At 41.6% G+C, this 20,368-nt stretch overlaps 1 protein-coding gene across 1 annotated transcript in view; it reads right to left on the bottom strand.

Annotated features, from left to right (window-relative positions):
• The window catches only part of MYO9A (myosin IXA), a gene marked incomplete at its 5' end in the record, with an annotated part of 128,435 nt that overhangs the window by 47,049 nt on the left and 61,018 nt on the right, over window positions 1-20,368 (bottom strand). The window contains 2 exons of the mRNA XM_080351334.1: window positions 11,035-11,169; window positions 18,315-18,431. Coding sequence (XP_080207460.1) covers window positions 11,035-11,169; window positions 18,315-18,431 — 252 coding nt within the window. The remainder of the gene's footprint in view (window positions 1-11,034; window positions 11,170-18,314; window positions 18,432-20,368) is intronic.

The following is a 20,368-nucleotide window of genomic DNA, read 5'->3' as shown; positions in this document are numbered from 1 at the left end:
GCACCCATTGCCCCTTGTCCTGTCCCTGGTTGTCACCAGAAGAGCCTGGCTCCATCCTCCTGACACTGCCCCTTTCCATATTGATCCCCAGGAATGAGTCCCCCCTCAGTGTCCTCTTGTCCAGCTCCAGAGCCCCAGCTCCCTCAGCCTTTCCTCACACGGGAGATGCTCCACTCCCTGCAGCATCTTGGTGGCTGCGCTGGACTCTCTGCAGCAGTTCCCTGTCCTGCTGGAACTGAGGGGCCACAGCTGGACACAAGATTCCAGGTGTGGTCTCCCCAGGGCAGAGCAGAGGGGCAGGAGAACCTCTCTGACCTACTGACCACCCCCTTCTAACCCACCCCAGGTACCATTGGCTTCCTGGCCACAAGGGCCCAGTGCTGGCTCATGGTCACCCTGCTGTCCCCAGGACCCCCAGCTCCCTTTCCCCTACGCTGCTCTCTAATAGCTCATTCCCCATCTTACACTGGAACCTGGGGTTGTTCCTGCCCACATTCAAGACTCTACACTTGCCCTTGTTATATTTCATTAAATGTTTCCCTGCTCAGCTCTCCATCCTGTCCAGGTCTCTGATGGCAGCACAGCTTCCAGTGTCACCCACTGCTCCCAGCTTGGTGTCATCAGCAAACTTGCTGATAGTACACTCTATCCAAATTTGGGCTAAAAACCTATGAGGTCCTGAATTCAGTATTTGAGACATCATATAACTTCACGCCAATGATACTGCCTATGCACGAGGTGTTTTTAACAGCCCTACAAGCCTTTTGGGTTCCTAACATAACCCATCCTGGTCAAAGAAAAAAAAATCGTGAAAATAAGGAACAACTGCATTATGAATTTTATTTTTTCTTTTAATTTTGTTGTGGTTTTTTCCTCAGGGTCCTACAGAACAACCAGGACAGAGCCAGAACGCAGAACTGCATCCACAGCTCCCTGTGGATCTATGGGTGTTGAAAAATTGTATATTTGACTAAGATTTGATATATTTTTAGTGCAATCAAGAGAAAAAGCTTCTACAGAGCAAACCAGCCAAGTGTAGAACGCTGTGTATTTCTTGAGCGAGTGTGAGCTTAACCTGAGTGATTTACCAACTGCCCGCTAAGCGGCTGCAGGGTCCGTTAGTCCCAGCTTTGCCCACTCAAGACCGGTCCTAATCACCCCCAGAGCAATAAAACTTGCCAAGATGACAAAACAGGAGCTTTATTTTAGTGGTTGCTGCGTGTTATTTGGCTTATCTATTTATTACCGTGACTCTTTCTTTGAAATACTTGCATGGGGGCCTTCCACGTCTATTCTTTTCCCCAGTTACATTGGGTTTTAAGGCTTAATACATCTAAACCGGGCACACATCATCACTCTGCACAGCGAATGTTGCTGCCAAACTCTTCTGATCACATTCAAAAGATCCAAAGATCGGTGCAAAATTAGCAATGCCAGCTGGTTTTCTTAAATATACTTCAATAAACGGCCATAAAAGAGCAGAGTTTAAAGTCTTGACTTGTTTAGGCTCCTCTTGAGCTCAGCTAAAAGCAGTGTATGACCCGGGGCTGGACATCACGTATCTCCTTGGCCTGGGTTTCCTCAGCTGCAGGATTTTGGCTAATTTCCCCCAAAATGCAACATCTGGCCACGTTGGCCCAATATGAAGAGGGATTAAAATCCTCAACTAATAACCTTTTCCACAATAACTCAGGTCCACACTCTCATTTCAAGACAGGAACGTATGCAGCAGAAGAAACGATGCCAGAGCAATTGCTCCAAAGCTTAAGTGGAAAAAATATCCCACTTTTATGTATTTTTTCTCAGTATTTTTCCAGTTATTTGGTTGTCTTGAGAAAGAATGAGAGCCCAGGAGAAATAACTACAGCTTTGTGATAGAGAACATCGTGAAACCGCGCACAGAAAAGCAGCAGCTTTAGGGTAACGTCGTTGCTATCCATACATATACACATTAAACTTACTCAATTCTCAGTTATTAATCTGCTATATAATTTGTATATTCATCTAATGATGGTGTTGCTGCAGAATTCAGGAGGGATCCTTAAAAGCTACCTCGAAATATTCCGTCACTTTGGAGGATGACACTAAATCTCTGCCACGCTTTGGTGGCCTCGGGATCCTCGCGCAGCACTTGGATATTAAGGAATTCGATCCAAACGACACGAGGTTTTCATTTAACAAACACACCGGCAGGATGAAGACAATATGAAACACTTACATAAAAAAAACCCAACCCTTAAACTGGAGGTTGATTTAAAATCGGCTTAAATTTATATCTTGTATTTAAAATTATGTTTAGGGGCAAATCGAAATGTTGTGTTTCTAGAAGATGAGTTTTCCATCAAGAAATCATTGACCTTACCACTATCTCCAGAGTTTCTAGTGCAGTAAAGTGCATAAAGGCCTATTTTTTGGCATTCTTACTCCCCCCAAATGTAGGGGTTTACTCCTCCCATCCCTGGATAGCTGAGACCTGCTCTGGGGAATGCGGAGATGCAATTGTGCACTGGGCTCCCAACTTGACTCCATCTGGCTTCTCTTTAAGGAAAAAACCCTACATTTCTATATGTACTTCATCATTCCATTCAATACTCATAAAGACGCGGCTAAGCAGGGCGGTGGCTCTTAAGAAAACTCAGTATTAGTTTGAGTTATTCTTGTTTGGAAGGGATGGTTTTTTAGAGGTTAAAAAGCTCACATAGACATGAATGCCGGGACATGAAACACAGATTGTGATGTTCAAACATTAAAAAAAGCCTCTAAAGAGCATAAAAAAGGACGACAAAATGCAGGTCCAGACTTTGAAATGCATCTACTTGGAATACAAGCATGTTATTGAAAATCACAGCGTTATCTGAGACATATCAGCGTGTCAGAATTGGGGGGGGGGGCAAATAAACAGAATTTCCAACATATTTCTATACAAAAATCAAAGGAACTCCAGTAAAGAGATAGTTAAGTGCTATTAAAGAGAAACCCTGCTTGGCTAACACTGACCCAGAGTACAAATACTGCTTATGCCACACAGAATAATGAAATACAGATTAAAATACACGTGCTGAGGATCAGGAAAACCTTCCCAAGCGGGACACAAGAGGCTGATGAAATCCCTCCTGCTACTAACAGAAAAAAATCCACAATTTTACAGTGCAGGGTGTGGAGAAATAAGTCCCATTATCTTTATAGGAGTATTGGATCTGTTCTCTTATCAGGACTTTATTTCGATGCTAAGCCAAACAGAAACATGCTCTAATCCCCAGTAGAATTAAAGGTTCACGTGTCTCAACCAGTGGAAAATACGAGCCCAACAGCATCACGAAGGTGCAGAAAATGTTTCTACACATCCACACATGCACTATGATGAATTATTCCACACTAAGTAAAATCAAAGGCTAAAAAGCACAATTAGAGGGAAAAGAAGTGTTAAATATTATTTTTAAGATCGTATTTATCTAGAACATCATGCTCACTGGGGACTGTTGCTCTCCAAAATCATACAGTAAAATTAAGAGGTGGTTGGAGGGAGCGATCAGGAGCTTGAAAGCTTAAGAGGAGAGGAACATGGAAACCCAGAGAAGAAATGAAACAGGAGAGATGTGATAAAAATACAAAGAGAAGAGAAAATGAATGGGAAGGGAAAAGGGAAAGAAAAGAAGAAGAGGAAGAAGAAGAAGAAGAAGAAGAACATAAGAAGAAGAGAAGAAGATAAGAAGAAGAGAAGAAAAGAAGAAGAAGATAAGAAGAAGAGAAGAAGAAGAGAAGAGGAGAAGAAGAGGAGAAGAAGAGGAGAAGAAGAGGAGAAGAAGAGGAGAAGAAGAAGAGAAGAAAAGGAGGAAAAGAAGAAAGGAGGAAAGGAGGAAAAAGCAAGAGGAAAAGAGGAAAGGAAGAAAAGAAGAAGAAGAAAAGAAGAAGAAAGGAAGAAAAGGAGGAAAGGAGGAAGGGAGGAAGAAGAGAAGGGGAGAAGAGGAGAAGAGGAGAAGAAAAGAAGAAAACAAGAAGAAAACAAGAAGAAGAGAGAAAAGAGAAACATAATTTCCCATCTAACGTAAAGTACAAAACTGAGGGATTAATAAATTCAAATCCAGAAGCTGTGAAGGACAAAGGCGTATTTTTTTCCATGACACATGAAATCCGTTGCCCTATCATGGGATATCAAAGGTCAAAATATTGCCATGATTTCCAGAGGTTTGGAGGTTGCTGGGCAGGCAGCCACCCTCCACAAGCCCAGAGCCACAAAAAGATCTCAGCATTTCAGTGCCCAGGAGGTAGATGGTTTATATCATGGGGATATTGCCATTAGTTGCACTGAAAATGGAGAAGAAAACACCATTTAAAACCCAAAGGCAGGGATGATGCTCTCTCCTCGTTCCTGGGACGGGGCAAGAATGAAGGTAAAGAGTAAAACGGAGCGTGTGGCGCTGTTTCAGTTTTTGTCAAGTCCAAAATCAAAGCTTTAAGAAGGACAAGGGAAATACAGCATTTTCTGTTTCCTGTAAGCATGAGTAATGTTCGAGTAAATCACAAGAGTAGAGGAAAAGCCCAGGCAGAAGAAAACCTCATTTACACAATGAAAATTCCCAAAATAAAGCAGGAAATCAACTGGAAAAATCCCTTTTTCCAGTGTAGCTCCACAGGGGAACGCTTCCCATTGCATTCCTATTGTGGATACGATCTACAGGCAGATACTATTGGATGTCTAAATGTGTGTATTTTGCCTCAAAAATTCACGACTAAACAGAAGGGTGTGAAATTCCTCTCGTCTTGGCTCCGACGCCGTCTGCTTCAGGCAAAGTGAGAAACGAGGAATGAAATCCCCGTCTATGTCTTTCTTCATTCCCAGCTGACTTCTCCGGCTTAAAATAATCTTTAAAAAGTATTTTAAATCAATTAAACACGCATGAAAATATAAACCTTTGCAAACAGAAGCTTAGAGCCACTGAATCCAAGCATATAAATTGTTTCTCTCTTGATCGCTTACCAAGTACCAAGGTACCATCAACTTGCAGATGCTGATGGGCAAGAAAATATGAATAACATCTCTAAAAATTAGAACAGAAGGCATATTTTGCATATTGGATGAAAAACTTTCCACGAAACAATGTAATATTTAATGGGGGTTTTTAAAATATATTAAAATAGGTCATCGTTATATGATGAAACAAAGGAGCTAAACCTTGTAAAAGCTCCTTTGTGGAGATGTCTGTACACTATGCATCCTAAAATTGATCCTGAGGAGCTTGGGAAAGCTTTTCTGAGGCTGGAAACTTTATATTTAGAGAGTTCCCAAATGAACGAGACTGACGTCTGGTTGTGTCTAATGTGCTGCAGACAACGGGGATGCCGCGAGTTCCCAACATCCCTCCAGACAAGGATGCCACGGCTAACGATGCGATGCTTTCATTTCTGGACACAGATTTTTATGTAGAAAAGCAATTTATACACTCAGTCATATATATAAAAACACATATATATTCAACCTCCCGTCTGCTTTATGTACACAGCCCGAGATTTTAGTTTATTGTAATTTGGATTGTCCATTGTTAGAGAAAGTGGTTTAAAACAGTAGGTGCATGTGGCCGTCCGAGCGGTGCCAGCTCTGCAGCATCCAGCTCTGAGCTCAAGGGGGTTTCAGTCATAATTTGCTCTTGACATGGGGAAAACTGGTTTTGCAGGCAAAACAAACCTTGCCATGGGCCCATTCCTTCCCTTTGCGGGACCATCCTTCTTTCCAACCTGCTTTTATAAGAGCCAGGAGAAGCGTAAACCTAAAGATGCTCCATGATCTGCTGGCAGATTAATTTCTTTAATTTCTTGCTAGCTAAATTAAAGAGGAAAATATATATATATATATTTATCAATGTAGTCCTTGCAGATGTATCAGTCTTAAGAAATGTGAAGGGGACCTCTCCACAGCAGTCATGATCAACACCAGACTGATCACGGTCAACACCAGATTGGTCGCAGTCAACACCAGACTGGTCGCGGTCAACACCAGACTGGTCACGGTCAACACCAGACTGGTCGCGGTCAACACCAGACTGGTCGCGGTCAACACCAGACTGGTCGCAGTCAACACCAGACTGACCGTGGTCAACACCAGATTGATCGTGGTCAACACCAAGCTGGTCGTGGTCAACACCAGATTGATCCTCCAGCCTAAACATCTTCTTCTTCTTCCAGTTCCTACTCCAAATTTGTGTCAATAAATACATTTGTTCCTAATTCTCATTGACTCATTATAAAATATTCATTTTTATATAAATATGTCTTATGCTACCCTATAAACTCTTGCTGCTGTGCCAAACCAACTGTCCAGGCAGGAATTTGGAACATAACAAGTGGAAGAGCCTCCATCAAGATGGACCATCCACTTCTGCCTCAATCCTACATGGTTTTGGACAAATTGAAATATTCTCGAGGCTTTTAGAGGTTTCTTGCTCATCTTCTTGTTTAAGAAGAAGGGAGCTCATGTTGCTCAACGCCGTCCTCTGAAAATCCACCAGCATGCGTTGAGGTGTTTTATTTTTAAAGGAAAGCTGTTGCTCACACATATTGCTAGCGGTTTTTAGTTGAAATCACCAAAGATTTCATCAACTCCTTACCTAATTTAGCTCAAAGGTACAGCAAATGTACAAGAATTTCCCTGTGACTGTAGTTCTGGACTATGAGCCAGGTCTTGGATCTAAGAGACCAGTATAAAAGCATCTAATTAATATGAATAGATAGCTTAGTGCTCTCCAAAGCAGGATTGGGATACAGGGAGAAAATATCTTTTGTACCATTAATAAATAAAAATTGGTATTTATTTCATCTTCACCTCTTTTCTTCTTTTTTATTTTTTGGGGGTGGGAGCTTCATAATGCAAAATACTAGTACATGTATATAATTTGAAAATCAATAAAATAAATCTATTAGATTGTGTCTCAGGGGCAGGTGTCAGAGGAAACCCAGGCTCAGCATATCCAGGATTAACCCAACCCCAAGACACAGGGTTCCAGCTGTGTTAGGGGGACACAACTGTCCCCTCGCACAGTCCAAACCCACAACTATTTATTCAATATATTCAAGTAGGAACCATGAGCAGCAAAAACCACCTTCTAACTGGAAAAAGCCAAGGAAGCAGCTCACAGAAGATGCACAAAAGGTCCGAATCTTTTCAACCAGCACATCAGAGCAGGAGACCTTTCTAGAATATTTTCTAATGATATTTTAAGCACATTTTTGAATTCACCTACCTGGGATGCCACTACACACATTTAAGAACATTATTTCTGCAGGTTCATATATAAAATGTGTGGGGGTGGAACTAGATGATCCTTAAGGTCCCTTCCAACTCAAACCATCCATAATATAATTTATTATGATATGCTCTATAAGTTATATGAGAACATTCATCATCTGGAGAAACTCAGGCCCAAGGGGATTCCAAACAAAGCCCCCCCGGCCCTGCAGATAATGTTGAAACAACTCTAAGCATCCATAGTTTTTTTTAAATATGAGTTATGTACTCTAAGCATTTTTGTTTAATATGAGTTACATACAGTGGCATGTAGCCAAATAATAAATCTGGTGCGGTTTTGTATTTCCCCGCCTGTCGCGCGGCATTTTTCCGAGAGCGCCTGCTCCCCCATCTCCAACTAAACCAGAAACTGGAACTGAGCCTCCCAGTCCTCAACGGGTGATTTGTGATGCTTGGCCTTGGTCTTCGGTGCTAAAGAGAAAGTGTGTTCATCCCTAAAGGGAGTGCTGAGATGCAAAAACAAACTCACTGGAGGGAAGCGAAAAAGTGGTTTAAGCAATAGGAGAAAGATATTACGTGTTTGTAGTTTATTTTGATCTCATTATATTTAATTTAATTATTTTTCAGTAAGATTATTTTAATGACTTAAAATTCGTGTTGATTAAATGATTTTAATTTATTTATCGATATTTAAATTTAGTTCCGTGTTTTATTTTCTCCATGGGGAGACGGAGCAGCCCAAGACGCTTTAAAATATGGCGGGCATTTCACCGACTAAATAAACCACCTATCATCATGTCCTGTGACAAATCCATCCTTAAATAACTCCCTCTGCGCCAAACCGATTGTTGTAACATTCATTATTTAGTCCGGACTATTGAATTTCTCCACCTGTTACACAGGGATGATAAAACCTATTTACCTCCTGAAATATTTAGGGAGCTTTAGATGGCTGAGCAAACGTTTCATAGGATGCGTTATCTTTTTACAACTCAGTTTTTCTGTGTGAGGAGGTTGGGACATCAAACTCAACAGAGACCACACTAGAAAATAGACTTTGCTCAACACCTGAGCTCATGCCAGTTGATCGCACTCCAAATAATATTGGGTTTTTTCAATCTCGACCTCGGTTATTCAGCGATTTTTAAAACAATAGAAGGATGTCCTTGAAATTGAGGTTTGGCAGGTGGACAAAAGGTATAAAATGGGGTAGAAAAGAATTTAATAGCAATTTCTGCAGGATGGAAAGCAAAGGGATGATTTCTCAAGCTTTGCAAAGCATCGGCTGAAAATAGGGAAAGGAGGGTGGGGTAATGGAAAAGTCGAGCTTTGGATAAGCCTGAGCAGGGATGGGGGAAGATGGGTGAGGTCAATGATGACAAAGATTGGAGCATAGGATACATAAAGAAATGAAAACTTGTATTGCTGGCCCTCAAGCTGCCAAGGACCTGGCAACTTGGAGGAAACTCATATCATGGGTGTCATGTTAGTGGTGATCTCCAAACTACATCTTCATGCACAGCAATTAGTTAGTGCAACGCCCTAAATTGCCAAAACAAAAGAGGCAAGTTGCAATGCAAAAATGCTATTTTCCTTTCCCAGAAGGATTATCTGCTCTGCAGAGGCCACTTCAGCAGGACATGAACACGCAGCAATCTTTTTATTGCAACAACAATTAATAAATAGATTGCTATTGGTCTGAATCCAAGTGTTTGCCTACAGAGATAGAGTGGGATTGATGGGCCTGGGCTTCACCGCCTGTTGGGGTTTGTGTCTCTTGTCCTCTTCTGCTAAATCATATCCCCAAGCACCGCAAATCACTGCTAAATTTTCCTTAGCAATCAGCTGCTTTTAAAAAAAGCATCAATAAGTGTCTTGATCCAAGGCAGAACTCTAAAATGTACCATTTTTTGCCTTCTCTTCCTATTTTATCACAAACAGTGGGCAAAGATGTGTTACCCTTATTCTCCTGGTTGGCTCCAAGAAAGGAGGTTTCTTGCACACAAGTTTTATGATGATTTGATGAAAACTCCTTGCTGATTACTTACATTTGTCATTTCTTCTAGCAAAAACATCCAAATATCTCAGCAATCTGTCCTCAACCTCCTGCAGGCTCTGGAGACACAATCTCCATCTCCAGATGCAGAGGAGGAACCATCACCAATAACTCCACTTGCTTTTCAGCCATGGAGACACCAAGTAAACCCTTGTAAAGCCACAAATATCTCAGATAAATTCACAATGCAAGGTAATCGGACTAATTCCCATCTTGAAACACAATATTAACTACTCGATCTTCCCCTGTAGACTGGCAACTATTGTTAAAAAGCAGTTTAATCTTCGAGGTAGGAAGGATATTCAGAAGTCCCAAGAGCTGAATATGTATCACCAGTTTTCTTTCCATTAAATCCACTCCTCTAAATACAGCATACAGCTCCAAGCAAAGCAAGAATAGATTAAAATGCATAAATGTCATCGAAAAATTAGCACTCGTACAGCTGTGTGGCTTATTTGTATGTATAGAAAGCAAACTATGGAGACATGACTGTATTTTCCACCAGCAGAACTAGCAGCACGAAGAATCGGAATGAGCCCTTTGCAATCAGACGACTCCTCAACTGCTCATCTCTGTGGCAAATACTGATTTAATGACTTCACGCACTTGACAGATTTATAGGAGAAAGCTAATTAGGTCACTGGGTATAAGCCGGTCCAAGGAGAATTACTGCAATCAGGAGCTCGCTCTCTCTCCAGCTTTCAGGAAGGGTCTTCCCTCCTCAAGTCCCTTCTCAAAGCGTATCAGAAAAAAATTGCTATATTGGCTTTGCAATAATCTTTTGTGGTTTGTGGGAAGGGCTGGTTTAGGTCTCTGGTTTCAGCTGGACTTGGGCTGCAAAGCACAGCTCATCAAGTACCAGCTCTATCGAAACTAGGGATAAGGAGGATTTCTCTTGACATCACCCAAAGAAGAATTTCACCTGAAGGAAGTCAATGCAGACCAGCATTTAAAAAAAAGAAAGGCATTTTTAAGATCTATAACATATTTACTGGATTGTACAGCCTGATTATATGTTGTGCATCCATGAAACAACATGTACCTTAGCAGTTTTCTTGTCCTGCTTGTTGTTAGATATGACATAATATCAGGAGAAGCCTCCTCCCAAACTAATTACAAGACTATACCATCTTGTCCTATATGTTACCGGCTAAATTATGGCCTATATTTTTGTTATTTCTCCTATAGCGGCTTAATTTGAGGCTGGCAAGCATTACCCAGTCTTAAGAAACCTAAAGCAAAGCTTAAAGTTCAACCTTTCCTAACCTACTATGGCTGTTGGACGTCATAAGGATCTCAAGCTGCAGAAGATGTATAACGGTGACATTTTCCTTCAGTCCCCACAAACTAACACTGGAAAGCCAGAAAGCACCAGAAGACTGAGGTGGCATTTTCAACAGTTGTCAAAAAAGAACTTTTACGCAATATTAAATGACAAAGGCGAGAAAGAAAATGCTCCCCGATGAACCCACTGACCATGTATCAAGGAGACAATAGAGCAACAGTGAAGTTCTTCATGATATTTAACAATACTTGTATCCCAAAATGTTTCTTTAAAGCCAGCAAATCTCTGGTTGGATTTTATTTTACAGGTAGCCGTTAAGTTCTATGGTAAATTAGAAGTTAAATGTGAATAATTCAATGCATGCTCAACATACAAGAATTAAAGGGGCGGTTTAATAACTTTATCAGTGCCATAAACTCATTGGCATCAGAGAGCAAAGATTTCCAGCCCTACCTGTTCCAGTTTAAAGATGTGTTGGTTAAAATAGTGCTGCAAGCGCTCGTTGGCAAAGTTGATGCAGAATTGTTCAAAACTATTATTTTCGTAGTCTTCAAACCCAAAAATATCAAGTACTCCAATGGATAAAGTCTGCAAGAAAAGCAAGAATGTGAATTAAAATAAAATCACAGAAAGTCAATGGATTATTTGTACGCAGTACACGATCAGAAGCAGCCAAAGAGAATTAAATGTACTTAATAGCAGGACTTTTAATTTTTACTGTAATTGTTGATGTTATGCCATCTGGAAGACAGAACATCAAAGAGACATCACGTAAGTTTAGATATCCAGACAAATGGCCTTTTTATAAAAGAAAAGTCCTTTTAGAGTATTTTCTTTGAAGTAACCTGAACCCGGTTTCAAGTTATTTAATTGGATCTAAGACAATATTTATCTTTTTTGGGGAAAAATGGGGGTAGGGTTGGAAAAAAAGGCTTAAACCATGAAGAGAGTCCACAGAAAGATGCCTACAAGGTGAATAGAGGGTGTCTAAGGAAACCTGCTCCTGCTGCAAACCTTCCAAAGAAACACCTGCCGAGGGTCCACATAGAAATAACCCATTGCAGGGATGGAAAATAAGTTGGGTCTGAGGTAAAATGGCATTTAATAGAAAATATTCAACTTGCATATCAAATGGATCAGTTGAACGTTTGCTACTGAGAAGCGTAACCCAGATGGACTGATTTTTGGAATCGCTGAGTCTCTCTCACCTCACCAAAAAGGATATAAAATAATGTATAAATAGTAATGCTGCTGAAAAGGAAGGTTCAAATCCATCCCTTGAATCAGGTTCTTTCAGAATTAAAAACTCAGGCAACAGAGCTGTTGAGGAAATAAAACAAAAGGTTTCTAACCCAAGGACCTGCTGTCTTGGCCTTTGTGCCCGTTGAGGATTCAGCTGGTGCTTGCCTTGGGGGAAGTTCTCTGGGCAAGAGAGGGCCCCAAAGTCATTGCCCATGGATGTTGTCTCAACCTCCACCACCAGGACACCAGAAATTCTCTGCCAGACCAGCCCAACATCTCCAGCTATGGCAGCAGTATGTCCCATCCCATCCCATCCCATCCCATCCCATCCCATCCCATCCCATCCCATCCCATCCCATCCCATCTCTCTTCCACGGTCCATCACCCTTTCCTACCAGCACCCAGAGTTTTGGGATGAGAGAGACAAAGAGACACCTCTATGCTCCCTTTAGGTCACGGACAAGAGATGTGTCAAGAGGTACCCACCCAATTTTTTTGGAACCCATTGACACTACGATCCCCCACAGCCTCTCACAGACCAGCTTCCAGAAGTTCACGATAGAGAAGCATTTAGTTTTACTAAATTCATCACATAAATTGCAAGATTCAGTGAGTAACAGTTCTGAATTGCCTTTTTTCCTCCACTTTGGTGCTTTTGTAAACCTTAACCGTATTCCATGCCAGCTTTTCTCCAAATTGCAGAGTCCTAACCCTGTTTGGTCCCTCCTCAACTGAGTCAGAGTGAAAAATAAGCTTAAGCAGGAACACCTACTGCTGCAACTTCCAATCTGCATGGCAACTGTTCTGTTAAACAAGTAATTAATAATTAGTTAGCAATAAAACTCAGATTGTGTCCATCTAGCCAGCCTGTTGTCACCAGAAAAGGAGTGAAGAGCCTGAAGGACACTGAGAGCTCCACCAGCAACCGCGCTCCGGGGTCTGACCAGAGCCACCTCACACATGGGCTCTGTTCCTTTGTTACAATTAATTAAATTCAAATGTTAATTAAAACCATTAGCGCTGGTCAAATGAACCCAACCTCAAGCAGGGAGGAGAAACACCTCAGCCTCAGAAGAACCTGAGAGCTGCCAGGAACCCGGCTTTTAATTTTGTTGATCTTATCTGCAGTCTGGATTTCATAAGACTAGTGTCCTAAGACCAGTCTAACTTCACTGAGGGTAGATTTCAGTAAGAATTCTCCTTAAATTCTTCATGTAATTAACAGCTTATATTTTATCTCTATTACACATGGAAAAAATGATGATGGAAATGCAACTTTTTCTCATCCACAACACCAATATTCCATTGGCATCGCCCTTATCGCCCTTGTTGGTGCAAATCCCAACCCGACGCTCCACCACCATGTGAGCTTATCCCTATGAAACACAAGAGCTCCCCCAAATTCATCTATTATAGATAAAAATCTCCATTGCGCTACAGGAAAACAAGACTTGGAAGATGAAACGCTCACAATTCCAGAATCCTTACGGAATTACGGACACCGGCTTTCCCAAGTGCTGCGCTGATGCTCTGCGGACATAGTTAAACCCTTGTGACTTTAAACTAAACCCAGTTTTCAAGCTCTCGCAAACATAATTTCATACAAAATAGCTGCGTCCAAAAATCTTCCCCCTATTTTTAATGCTGGTTCATTTACTGTGTTGAAACTGCTACTAAAATAGATTTTAATGTGCATGCAAATACATTTACAAAGCAAAGTAGAACCACTATATAGATTGAAAAATGGCTATTTAAGTTATAGAAGAAGAATGCTATTAAAAAGACTGTATTTTGAAGTTGACTTTTCTGCTGACACCCAAAATTAAACAAGCTCAGAGAGGTAAAATGCATAGAATCTTTAAAAATCCTGTATTTAACAAAATTGTGGCAAACTAGATCAAAGAGTGTGTACAGGATAAGGATTGGTAATCCTGCCACAACATTTCTATGGAGTAAAACACCATTTCTCTAGCATCTCCTACTATATTTCCATTGAAAAATGCATACATGAAATTATTTTGGCAGACAAAAGCACAAAATCTGGCTGTTTTGAAGATTAAGTTTAGCGCCCAATATTTAAAGGAGATAATCCAAGGAATTTTATATTTATAAATCTTCTAATTCATTGTTTTCTAATTCAGACATCGAATGAGCGTCGTGAATAAATAGGGTAAAGATGTAACATAACTTAGACCTCAATTAGCCAAGTCTAGCTTAAGTGTTAATGCTGTTTGGTTATCAAAATGAACATTTAAAATTAACAACTAGGCAGCATGGACAAGCCTGTAGCAGCTGCCTGTATTACTGTATATCAAGTTTATAGCAAAATTCCTGTAATTAAACATATTTGTCTGCAAGGATTCTTAAAATTTGGGTGAACCCTGGGTTAGGAAGCAGAAGGTTGAGATAATAAAAGTGACCTCATGCTTTACTGGCAATGTCACCGTCGTGATATTTAAAGAGCAAGCACGAGCTTTCAGAGCTTTTGGCAAGTGATGGTCTTGAAGCTCCACACTCTCCAATTCCCAAAGCACCACTAAATAGCAACGGTTGGAGCTGATTTATGTGGCCCCAAAAGCACGGTGGTGATGTCATTCCACAGCTGAGGTATTTTTTGGCAATTACAAATAGGTCGAATTCTGAGGAAAAAGATTTTTTAGTATTATTTTTAAATTTTTATCTGTTTTCAAATTATTTTTTCTACAATATTCCAAAGCCAGTACTGAAAAAAACCCAAATAATAACTAAAAAATCACCACTAAATCTCAAAGGACTACTCCAATCTACATCACTGCAATATATATGATGACCTATTATATAAAGAGGGTGATTTGCTACAAATTTGGAAGTTGGGACCTAAAAATAACGAACAGATGTGCATTAAACCCGTTGCATGTTCAGCAATTCTTCCGCTGTTTCAGGTCAAAGAGCCAAGAATTAACTAATTGTTTAAGTTCAAATGAAGTTTCTTCGCGGCCATGAATTCTTCATGAATTCAAGCGCGAATTTGCTTCATGGCCATTAATTTAAATGGATTTTCTTCATGGTCGTGAATGGTCATCACAATGTATGCAGCACCTCATCTGAAAACTGCAGCAGGGTTATGTAGGAAGAAATTAAAACATTTTATAAGAATTAAATAGGAAAAGCCTAAAAAACCCTTGGAAAAAATGCCTTTTGGTCCAGCACGATCTACACTATATCATCATTTTAAGCACTGAGATAGACTTGTAATGATTCTTAACCTAATTTATGGAAGGGGAATGAAATAAAGAGACTCTCTGAGGTTCAGTAATCTAGTTCTCAAGAGGAGGAAAAGTCTCTGACCTCATTAATAAAGGTCAAATTTCAGACAGTTTGTAGGGGATCATGAGAACATAAAAGCCGCTAAAAGACCAAGGAAAATGGTGTCGGAGTGAAACTGATACACGGCAGCGCTGCTATGAGCATAAAACAACCCGTATCGAATAACTTATTCACAACTCCGTTCAGAAATAATACGCTAGAAATCCTGTCAGCGAGCAAGATAAGCCAATTCCCACTGTGCTTTCCCAAAATAATTCGCTGTACATTTCCCTAAATTTGGATATCAAAGGTCTGATTTACATCTTCCAAATACTTGCTTGAAAAAACAGTAGAAGAACGACAGTTTGGTGTTTATTTATATTTTTTTGCTTCATCTTTTGATCTTCTCTTCACTGCTGCCATCAAATAAACACGCACATGGAGATCTGAAAATTGTCTCCATTCCCATTGTCCCAATTTCTCCTGGGGTTCAGACTTCATTAGGATCCAGGTCTTCTTCCCACCTATCACCAAACCACATTGTCCACCAGCAATTAAATTGGTTTAACCAGCTATAAATAGCTTCTCCTTGCCAAATATTGTTTGTATTGATGAATATTATTAAAATATCCACCACTGGTGTAGTTGAGCGTCATGTTGGTCAACACGGTTGTCCCAGGTGGGACAAAGGCTGTTGTTGGATTTTGTGCACATGCCATATGTACAACAATAAGTATTTGTCGGCTTGGGTGACCTCCAGCCTTCCCAGCAAAAGCCTGAGCTACCACAACCAGCTCTGGTCAAGCCAACTTCTGTGAAGGCCACACAAGCCCTGCTTTTGTAGGACAGCTCTGTGTGACCACCAAAATCAAAATTTAAACTCCCAAAGAGACACATTTTCATAATTCAAGTGATTTTGAGTCTTATGTTATCCCTGCATAACTTGATTGTCATATAAGAAAGCCCTCAATCAAAAATCCATCATCTGACAGCCCTCTGAAACTTCATGACGTGTTTCCAAATATATCTTACAATATTGGTGGCAAGCGTGGGCTAGGATTAAGGCAGGACATTTGCTGCAAGACATTTGCCACCCACTGCAATCTCAGCTCAAAAACCTTCCGTGGTGAGGTGCAAAATTGTATTTTTCTTTCATAAATCAGAGTGTGGAGGAAATGTGTTGAGGGAGCTGGTAGATGCCAGCAAGTAGATGTCATCTAAGTGCTGAGATCTATTCCCAGGGCCTGGAGATGTCCGTGATCCCAGGTCACCTCCTAGTTACTCGCTGGTGTTGCCCAACATCAAGACCATATACAGGAGGTTTCTCCAAGTATGAGGTGAAAAGGGTTTCAAGAAGATTGTGCAGTGGTTGGAAAAGAAACAAATTAATGGTCACCAGCTCAGTTCTTCCAGGGCAGGGGAGGGTGGGAATCGCTGGTTGGGGTCTGGGTGGCAGAGCCCAGGATGCCCTTGGCCATGATGTTACTCCTTGAGGGCCAAGGAGCAGCTGTTCCCAGTCTTGCCCAGTGTAAGCAGGAGCTTCTTGTCCCTCTGTGCTGGGAGGAATCAAGTCAGGGGTTAAAACAAGGGGTGAGGAGGTGACGCTGGAAAACAGCTCAAGGGAAAATTGGCTGGTCGATGTTTAACGAAGCTGCTCTCTGCAACTCTGTGCAATGGGCATAACGTCTCCGCTTCAACCCTTCCACCCATAAAACGGGCAGGATTCATGCGTTTTTGTGATTTCTGAAAATTCATCCATGTTCGGGCAAAAATACAAGTCAGAAAACTGGGAAGTGGGAATTTATGAGATGATGTAGATAGACGGGAAGGTGGTTACGCTGCCCAGGAGCCTCAGCTGGAGGAAGCAGAGGGTTAATGTGCAGCAGCGATGCTGGAAACAGCACAAATTTGGGCTGTTCTGGCTCTTACCTGCTGAGATTTGAGGTTGGGAACTGAAGTTTAATGGCCCATAAACACTGTTGTGTCCCACTATTACAGACATGCTGACTAAGCAAGCGACTGCATCCTAGTCCGATTTTGTATTTAAATATTAAGGAACAGATAATAGTTTTTTAAAATCATTGGATCATTAAAAAAAAATTCAGTGTTCGAGATGCATTTCGTTGTCAAAAGGTATCGACTTTTTCTATTTCATCAAATACACAACATCGCTTTTTTTTCCTGACAGCCCAGACCAAACTTTTGATGACTTAGGGAAAATAAATCAGGAAAGAACACGACATTTTTGGTAATATATTAAACAGAGGGAGAAGCATGTGCAGTCACAAGAAACGCTGGATGTTACCCATTTTAACAATCTTTCTTGTCAGAAAAGCATATAACCAAATTTTATACATATGTATTTAATTCCAGTCTATAATTACGCTCCGCAAGCATTTCTAGGGAGTTAAATAAAGGGCCGGCTCCACTGCAATTCTCTGCAACTTCAGTCCTCCAGCATAATTCAAACGTAATGGCAGCGCTTAGCAAAACAATCCTCCTTTTGGCAGCTGCGGCTTCAGCCTGGATGTACAAACCCCCCAAAAAACACACACACGCTGCTGGCCCGTGCCCAGAATTTGCGAGCCAAGGGTAGTTGGCGAGATGTGAGCGTGTACAGTTGTGATTTTGGGGTCAGCATCCCCCTGCAGATGAATAGGGGAGATTTTGGGGAGGACGTTGCAGCATCCAGCCCCTGCTATCGTGGGAAACATCATGTCGTCCCATCCGTCAGCTCTTTGGGAATGCGGTTCAGCGCCCCATTGTTTTGCTCTTCCCGTCATGCCCTTTTTTCCCCCCAATCTCACTTTTCTGCTCGTTATAGACATGTTATCTCAATACCTACCCACACCAGAGCTTCTTCGCCTTTTCTAATGATTTTTATGGAGCGACTACATCAAAACACCTCGTGTTAGGAAAATTTTCCATTTTTCCCCTCAATTATATACGGTTTTCCACACAAGGAAAAGTCTTTGGCATCGCTCCTGGAGGGGGTGGGGGAACAGCCTTTTGTGGCTACAACAAAACCTCCTCCTCAGCCGCGTGGAGGATAAATTACTTGAGGTGCTTCACCCTTCCTGGCTCAGCAAACGCCACTTAAATAACGACGTTTGAAACATTAACCGAGGAACTTGAGTAATGTTTGATCCTGTAGTTTAAATTTTAAAAACGCGAGCGCGTAGCCGGAAGAGCCAGTGAGACGTTACCTTGGTGTTTTCCTCCATGTCCTTGGAGTTGAGGAGCGCGTGGTTAATTCTGAACACTATCCAGTCGAACAGGGCGCTGTACAGCGATTTTGCCATTGAATTCCGCACAGTCACAGCCTGAAAGAGAAAAGCCAAAAAAAAAGGTGATTGGAAATGATTCTTGCCCTGCACTGAAATGGATTTTGCTTCTCAAGTGCCGAAGTCCAATGTTCATATTTCCCCCTCGTCAAAGCTTTTGTCAACTGAGTTTACTCTGAGATGATGCACGAGATCACACCATAAATCCTGTCGCTGGTGGTGAAAGGGAAAGAAATACAAATATATATATGAATTATAAAAAAATTATTAAAAATATGTGTTTAACTTTGCCAAGATCCTTGAAGAGTTTATTTGGGGAGAAGGAAAGGGGAGGATGGATTTAGCGCAGCTCTTGGCTACGATGGAAAGAGATTTTTCTTAATCAACACGCACTTTGGGACAGGCACCTATATACATATCCCTATTACCATAAAGCAGTAATTCATACTTAAGGATTCTTTCTTGGTTTAAATTCTCACCCGGGGTTGTACTACAGCCCTTCAGCTCACACTAATCACCTCAAATCTTCTGGCACCAGTTGCCTTGAAATCCTTCTCACAACTCTCCCTTCGTGCTGCATCATCCAAGTTACTTTGGGGCTTTTTTGGTTGTTTTTATTACACGCAACATAGGTTGGGGTGTTTTGTTTTGTTTTGTTTGCTGCTCTTTTAATTTTTGACGTTTTCCCAAAATATTGCAGTGATGAAGAGAAAATTTCAAGACCAATTCTCTAAGCCTGCGCTCTATCTCAGTTTATTTAATTGAATAAAGCTGGAAAAGCATAAGTGTTTCTGTCACACCCGAAAAATTAGTCGCTGGGGAAAGACAAAGGCCAAGACTCAGGAATATTTCTTGCTGCCTAATGCTTTGCCGTAGTGTAAACCAGCCCAATTAACTGATCCATCACAAAGACATGCAATTAAAACAAACAAAAATAGTTCTATTTAAAGCCAATGAAGAATGGGGCATCATTTTCTCTATACATTGGTTTATATTTCAATATTTTCTTTTTCCCTTTTATTGGAGGCTATAGAGGATGTGCAAGACTTCGTCGCTGAATTGTTCTCTTTTCACAGAATCCCAGAATCCCAGAAAATGAGGGGTTGGAAGGGCCCTGGAAAGCTCATCCAGTGCAATCCCCCCATGGAGCAGGAACACCCAGATGAGGTTACACAGGAAGGTGTCCAGGCGGGTTGGAATGTTTGCACAGAAGGAGACTCCACAACCCCCCTGGGCAGCCTGGGCCAGGCTCTGACACCCTCACCCCCAACAAGTTGCTTCTCAGATTTCAGTGGAACCTCCTGTTTTCCAGTTTGCACCCATTGCCCCTTGTCCTGTCCTTGGTTGTCACCAGAAGAGCCTGGCTCCATCCTCCTGACACTGCCCCTTTCCATATTGATCCCCAGGAATGAGTCCCCCCTCAGTGTCCTCTTGTCCAGCTCCAGAGCCCCAGCTCCCTCAGCCTTTCCTCACACGGGAGATGCTCCACTCCCTGCAGCATCTTGGTGGCTGCGCTGGACTCTCTCCAGCAGTTCCCTGTCCTGCTGGAACTGAGGGGACACAACTGGACACAAGATTCCAGGTGTGGTCTCCCCAGGGCAGAGCAGAGGGGCAGGAGAACCTCTCTGACCGACTGACCACCCCCTTCTAACCCACCCCAGGTCCCATTGGCTTCCTGGCCACAAGGGCCCAGTGCTGGCTCATGGTCACCCTGCTGTCCCCAGGACCCCCAGGTCCCTTTCCCCTATGCTGCTCTCTAATAGGTCATTCCCCAACTTTTTTCTAAATCAGATGAGAATATTGTTAATTTTGCCGTCCAATAAAGTATTTATTCTTTAGAACAGATCCTGGATGCTGTTACATTATAGATAAAGCCCCTCTTTATCCTATATAGCCATCAAACTACCTGATCTAAAGATCGTTAGGGAATATTCTTTCTTTTCAAATTAAGGAGCTGCTGCAGTTTCAGGAGCGTG

The sequence above is a fragment of the Nesoenas mayeri genome (genome assembly GCF_963082525.1).
Source record: "Nesoenas mayeri genome assembly, chromosome: 11".
NCBI classification, from domain to species: domain Eukaryota; kingdom Metazoa; phylum Chordata; class Aves; order Columbiformes; family Columbidae; genus Nesoenas; species Nesoenas mayeri.
This window is presented reverse-complemented; position numbering and strand designations above follow the sequence as displayed.